This window comes from Trachymyrmex septentrionalis, unplaced genomic scaffold (assembly GCF_001594115.1).
Source record: "Trachymyrmex septentrionalis isolate Tsep2-gDNA-1 unplaced genomic scaffold, Tsep1.0 scaffold13, whole genome shotgun sequence".
NCBI classification, from domain to species: Eukaryota; Metazoa; Arthropoda; class Insecta; order Hymenoptera; family Formicidae; genus Trachymyrmex; species Trachymyrmex septentrionalis.
The window spans coordinates 849,309-856,613 of NW_017304438.1; the positions used below are offsets into that span (position 1 = coordinate 849,309).

At 30.5% G+C, this 7,305-nt stretch overlaps 2 protein-coding genes across 5 annotated transcripts in view; one reads left to right on the forward strand and one right to left on the reverse strand.

Moving 5' to 3' along the window:
* LOC108756876 (vesicle transport through interaction with t-SNAREs homolog 1A) overlaps positions 1–1,467 on the forward strand; it is a 5,204-nt gene extending 3,737 nt beyond the window's left edge. The window contains exon 4 of the mRNA XM_018501017.1: positions 392–1,467. Within this exon, the coding sequence (XP_018356519.1) occupies positions 392–544 (153 nt within the window). The 3' untranslated portion in view covers positions 545–1,467. The remainder of the gene's footprint in view (positions 1–391) is intronic.
* The window catches only part of LOC108756874 (long-chain-fatty-acid--CoA ligase 5), a 43,229-nt gene continuing 37,041 nt past the window's right edge, over positions 1,118–7,305 (reverse strand). For 3 of the 4 annotated variants that reach the window (XM_018501015.1, XM_018501012.1, XM_018501013.1), the window contains 3 exons: positions 2,895–3,116; positions 2,228–2,545; positions 1,755–1,892 (listed from right to left, as the gene is read on the reverse strand). In XM_018501015.1, the coding sequence (XP_018356517.1) occupies positions 1,755–1,892; positions 2,228–2,545; positions 2,895–3,116 (678 nt within the window). Of the gene's footprint in view, positions 1,893–2,227; positions 2,546–2,894; positions 3,117–7,305 lie in introns of all 4 variants that reach the window. The other variant, XM_018501011.1, reaches the window with a different exon arrangement.

A 7,305-nucleotide genomic window follows, 5' to 3' on the forward strand; every position in this document is an offset into this window, starting at 1 on the left:
AGTCAATTCTTACAACTACAATCACTTACAACTACGCTTACGCAATTGTAGAATAGGCTTTATAACTATGTTTACGTAATTGTAGAATGAGCTTAAAACGTAAGCAATAAATCACAAGAATAAAGTTATTGTTTTAAGCTTATAGCTGTAAGTAAGTTGTAATTGTAAGAATTGACTAATCACAGACGAATGAGGAAAATATTTGACTGCGATTGATCAATTCTCTATTGTGATTAGTCAATTTGCTTACTACTTACATCTTAATACTTTACGCTTTTTTGTGTGCCATTGACTTTACTGCTCTTATTGCTTAAGTTTTCTTGTATAACTCGTAGCTTTTACGTGAATTATATTTAAAAAAAACATAAAACCATAATGTTTTTTGTTTCAGTTACGCGAAACAGATGCAGAATTGGGGCGAGGGTCTCGGTTATTATCAGGAATGATCTTTCGGAGCCTTCAACAGAGAATTATTTTGGCAGGAGTAGCGTTAGTGCTTATAATCGTTGCGTGCATTGTGATATACTATAGTTTTAAGAGTTAAAGAGAACAGACATTTTTTTCTTCGGCCAGATCCACCAGATGTGGTTTGGAAGTTGTATTTATTATCAGAGACTTCAAAATGTTATTTCTATCAAATTGTGAGGTAATCCTGTATTATATCGTCTATCCAACTTTCTTGTACTTGTTTGTCACATTTTGCCTTAGAGGACATCAGTCTCTTTGCTACACGTTTATTCTTTTATTAATCTGACAAGCATCAGACGACTGAATTATGATCTCTTATACAAAGTCAGTACCTCGAGCAAAATTGGCAAAATGTCATCAAACAAGAACAAAAGACCCCGTTTAATTGTTATATAAAATCTTGTATAAAAAAATATTGACCCATCCCCGTAAGGTAAATTATAAAACGATTTTACGATTCTCCTCCAAGTTAACTTTGCGCGTCGAAGTTTTAATTAACTAAAATCGTATTAAAGCAATGAATGATTATCAAATGCATTATTTTCAAATACTTTGGAAAGGATCGTAAAACCGTTTGAATTTGTTATCCGAGAATCTTGATCAGTGGTTAACAGCGTTCAAGTTTCTAAAGATATTCCGAACCACAAAATATATTCAACAAGAAATGTATTTATTAAGTAATATTCAAAGTTTTCGACGTTACGTGCGCCGATTATCGGGCACACGCATCGAAATATTACCTCTTCAGGGTAATATTTAAGGAAATATTATCTGTTCAAGTTAACAACTACGTACTAATTGTTGTAATTTTGACCTGAGCCGTAATCGGGTGAGTTCACTGCGACTCTACCAGTTAAAAATGCATTCTATAATTCGCCTCTTACGTGAAAATAACAGTCACTGTGTACATTATTGAAGTATGCGTGGGTAAGGATTGAATTGTAAATACATCCATTATCGAAAATATCCAAGGACGCTTGTAATTGAGAGAAAGAGAAACTAAACGCGCCTAATAATAACTTCTTTTATTACTTGTTATGTTATCATTTACCTTAATTAGCTTAAATGGTGCTTTTTTTGCCATCTGCGTCCCTAATGTACCCGTGAAAATGATAATATAATAAAAGTATCTCGAGGATTAACGCGCGAATATTCGATGACAATAGTGACTTTGGTGAGAGAACAGCGGCGAGGAAAGGCGCTTTGCTTCCATTTCTACCATCGAACGTCTTTCTTTTGCGTTCAGTGCTGGTGCAGACAAGCGATAGCACAATCGCTCAGTCTGGTCAGTCCAATTGTTGATAGAGATCCTCTATCTGTGGTTTAAAGTACGCTTTCAGTTGAGGCCGTTTCGATTTCAACGTTGGTGTTAAAAGCCCATTTTGTACCGAGAACGGATCTGGATGGAGATAAATATCTTTTACCTGCAAAACACAAATAATTAGGATTTTCAAATTATAATCAATCTTGGCCATAAGTATAAAATACTCTCAATTTCTTGTATGGTTTTGGAAAAGGCAATAATAAAAATCAAAAGAAAATTAATAAAATATTAAAATTGTTATAAAAATAAATATTACTTTTCAATATAACAGTTTTTAAATTTATTTTTCGTTAGATGTGAGATATTTACGTTAATTTGTGGAAGTGCTTTATATTTATAGCTAAGGATATAGATAAGATTAAACGGAATTTGACGTCTGAATTTTTTGAATAAAAGAAAAAAAGATAGAAAAAAAAGTAAGGAACGATAATATACTTGTTCAAAGGATTTCAGACCAGCTTCTTTTCCCCACGCTAACATGTCATCGAGGATTAGTTTTTTTACTTCTGGATTGACGCACAGAACGCTCAGTGTACCAGGTATGCCATTCTCCACCGCCCAACATTTAATTACATCTACGTCTGGTACTACTATTGCTATGATACAAGATTTCAATGATTCTCCGTGGACGAATACTTGTTGTACATATTGGCTGCGTATGTAAATGTTTTCGATCTTTTCCGGCACGATATATTCCCCTTGCGATAACTTGAAGATATGCTTCTTTCGATCGATTATCTTTAACGTTCCATTCTGAAAGCAATTCAATATAAATATGAAAAATATTATTTATTTTAACTTATAACTTTAACTTATAAGCTTAATTATCTTTTATAATTTATCTATCATCTATTATTCATTTATTTATTTTTCTACTATTTTAATTATTATATCTTAATTATTATTAAAAAAAAAAAACAATTTCAGCTATCTCTGATTTCGTTTCTAAAATATACAGTATGTATCTAAAATAATCATACAGTACTATTTCTAATAAAAAAACTAAGTCGAATAGTCCTCTACCATTTTGCATGTATATTATTTATAAAGATTTAAAGATGTATTGCTAATGATCGCTACAGAATGGAATAAATGTAATTACAGGCTGCCACATGCCGATGTCTCCTGTGTGATGCCATCCCTGTTCATCGATAACCTCGGCAGTTTTTTCCGGATCCTTGTAATATCCCATGAAGACGTTAGTACCTTTGACGCACACCTCACCCTGGTTGTTCGTCGCGAAGTACTCCATCTCCGGAACATCAACGAGCTTGACGCAACAGCAAGCCACTGGTGGTCCCACGTGTTCCGGTACATGATCGCCCTGCATTCAGATGCAAACCAGAAATTAGAAATCCGAAGGACAAATTAATAAAAAAAAAGATTATTCCTATTTTCTACAGACAATATATCTGTTAGCTAAACGCGAATATCTTTAATTACTCTGCGGTATTATCATTCCTTACTATAGAAATTTATAATACTGGAAGGTAGTGTTTAACATATTTATTTTAAATATTTCACTTTAAGTGTTATTCAGTGCTTTTTCAATATTGAAAGTAAGTAATTCATTACTACCTCTCAGTATAAAATTGGCCAATATTAAATATTGAATTTTTGCAGAAAAAGGGAGGGAATTATGGAATACCACTTTTATTTTATTAAAATAATTCGATAAATATTCATGTGACATAACTATAATATATTTGCTACAACTTTGTTAGTCAAAGAGTGATACCAATTATGCTTACAATTAGATAAAAATTCTTCGGATATAACGAATGTAATTTACAAGTAATTGAAAGAAGCTAAAAAGATTACTACTAGTATATATACATATAGTACAACTTTACACGTCATATAAGTATATGTACATATATTTCACTATAAATTTAGTTCCAATATATCATTTGAAAGTCAAATTTATTTATATGCATATTTTAAGACCTCCAAGCTAGACTGAAGTTATAAAATCAATATCAATATATATTTCTTGAAATTGCGTAAAGAATACACACTTGTAAATCTCTGCTACCTGCAAAATTAGAATGCAGTTTTTACAACAACACGTAATAAATAATGATCAGTGGACCACGTATAAGTAGACTGTCAAAGATTCTTTTGATTCTTCTAAAATGCGTCAACTATATTATGGATATCATGATATTCTATAATACATACAGAATACAACCCTGCACTTATTCTATATAATCGCTTTTTTTCCCTAAGGGCTCTTGCCTAGTAATAACTAACAATAATTATTATAACATATAATTGTTATGACATATAATTTCTCACTCAATAATATAACTGTAATATAACACGTATATGTAATATTATTGAGTTATATTATGGAGGAAAATTATAACTAACTGTTATGTTACTGTCTGTTTAGTGTCTGCTGAGTATAATACATGTATAAAATATTCAGATATAATTATAATGGATCGATGGATGTTCTGAATACAATAATTTAATATAGCTAAATGCTCTTGTGATGGCGATGGTACACCACGTGCCCCTGGCACATGGCTCCAAAGCTTTGATTCGATGAGCTGACAGAAATATCTAGACTGCGACGGCTTTTACCGTCTATATATTTATGTCGATACTTGCGCCAAGAATAGAGAGAGCGCATCACTTGATTATTTTAGTCAGCATTCAATAAAAACATCATTTTAATTCCGCCAGTCTGTCAGCGGTAAACACCTCCGTCGTGTTGTGTGTGTGTGTGTGTGTGTGTGACGAGTACTTTTTTAAATTTCAACTATCGATGAGCCAATTGAATGATTCCGTTAGCTTTAATTAACAAAGAGGTAAATCGAGGCGAAATAAATCGTTTAATTTTAGAAAGAACATTGATTTGCGGAATATTGAAAATTACGTTGCGTAAGAGATGCGAATAATTTTGTTGTATAATTTATTGCAGATTATTAAGATGCGCATTTTCACGTTCTCAGAATAAAGAACAAAGCAGTGCTATTATAATTACCGGAGACTTACGCTTGGATGATTAGGGTGATTATGGAGCAGCGTTTCTCAAACTGCGGCGATATGCTTTCCATGGGTTTGTTGGGCGAATACAATTTTTTCATGCGGCTATAATATGTTACATTGGTGACATGACGTATAAATGACAACTTTTATAGAAATTTAATGTTGCAAGGTAGTGATTAACTATTTATTTTGAATATTAAAAACATTACTGTAACAATAATCTTGCGCTGATATAATTCTTGTATTATATTTTACCTAGAGGATTAAATTCATTTTCTTGCGTTATATTCTCTGATTTACATTATATCTAAGGACATTATTCAAGCTAATCAATGTTTGACTACAATTATCTGACATTATTCGAACAATTTAACGATTGACTGCAATTAACTATTGTCCTGCGATTTTTTTCCAAGCTACATTATTATTACTGTGAATAGGATGGTAATCGTTTTTATGTTACTAAAATATTTGTTAGAGAGAACGAAGTATAAATTTATATTCTGTTTTGTTTGTAATATTATGTTTTTAACATTGATAATGATCCGATTGCAATTGAAACGTCTGTTTGTTTGTTATTAGCGCATTATATTAAATCAACTAAAGGATTGTTTTTTTTACTTATGTTCAAACTTCAATATTAACGATGTTTAATTTTATAAAATAATTTTTTTGACTCGTAGCCCTTTTTGTTTATTAAAAACATTCTTATAGTTAAAAAAGTACGTAATTTAATACTCAAAATAAATAATTTATTATTTTTTTAGCATTAAATTGGCCAGTATTAAATTGGATTTTTGTAAAAGAAGATTCTGCGGAGATACATTTTGAAATCAAAGCATTCGGACATCGTCGAAATTATCTAATTTCAAACTACCGCAATTGAATTATATACATTCAATGACAACTTAGCTGAGGCTATATTCCAAAATTATGAATTGTTTATTGACGAATCCAATGACAGCGTAAATTGGCGTAATGCAGGATAAATATTCAAGGGAGAAGCACGTACATACGCGTGAGGAATTTGTGGAATTTTAACGGAGATTTATGCACATTATGTTTATTTCTACATAGTGCTGATTTTGTCGCAGTGCCAAACGGCGTTCGATAAAATGCAGCTCCTATGCTTCTTGCGATATTTGATACGTTTCTCGTTTGGGAACTTTAGTAGAATCAATAAGGATTCTTCATACTCTAAAATGATGAACTCTTGATTCTCTGTCTCTCTCTCTCTCTCTCTCTCTCTCTCTCTCTCTCTCTCTCTATATATATATATATACATATATATATATATATATGACGTATCATCTGGCTTGTTGTTATTTATCGGCGATAGCAGTACTTTGCAGTACGCAAATAAGAAAAGCAAATAATACCTTTATCTATAGCAGCTACTGCATTGTACAATATTATATAAAGAAGAAATAAATTCAAAGTTTATACAGAGTTTGTACGATCTATAGGAGGTGCAAATGTTTTATCGTGTAATTTCCTATAGATTGTTAAGAACTTTAAGAAAAAAGTCAAGTAATATAGAATCGAATGTATTTTGTTTAGCGTATTAGTGCAATGTTTAGTAAGTACTATCAAATAAATACTAATTAATATAATAGTAATCTCTCAACCGTTTGGTAATTATAATAAAGTATAGAAAAGTAAAAGCGTTTAGCTCGTTTAGCTAAATAACTATTAGCAAACATAATAATAGTAACTTAAAAATAAAATTAGCGTTTAATTGATTCAATTAATTTTTGGTTTTATATAAAATTAAACGTTCGATTCAAATTATTTCATCAAAGCGTTTAGTAACTATCATCTGGGACTGATTATTATTATCAAACATTTTATTTTCAATGTAATTATACCGGATGTCGCAAAATTCGCGATTTAAAATACTATAGCAAGATAGTTCTTGAAAAATTAAATAAAAAAATTTTCGTAAATTTGTATTTTAAGCAGTAATTTTTGAGATAATAAGAGTTTAAATATGATCAATTACAGGCTATGTTTAAATGTCCATGAGTCGCGCATGTGGTAGTATTAATGAGCGCTGATGAGCGCACAATTCAGCGCGTTCATTAACATTCTCACAAGTGATTATTTCAAATCTAAACTTAAACGTAGTCTGTAATTACCCATATTTGAACCCTTATTCTCAAAAACTATCTTATATCTCACAAACTATTGTTTAAAATAAAAATGTACAAATAACTTTTTTTACTTAATTTTTTGAAAATTTTTTTGTTATAGTATTTTGAGTTGCGAATTTTGGGACGTTCTGTATATAAAATAAAAAAGCGATTATGGCTTTGCTATTTATAGAATATCTATGATATCATACCACATTACAAGTAAGCATGTTTTAAAAACCCAGTTCTCTGTCAAAGGTAATGCATAATTGATGAACAATAGTGTCTATCTATTCTTTTCTTCAAAGTTCTTTGACAAATATTTTTTTCACGAATACAATAAAAAAATATATATATATAAATAAATAAATATATATATATAAA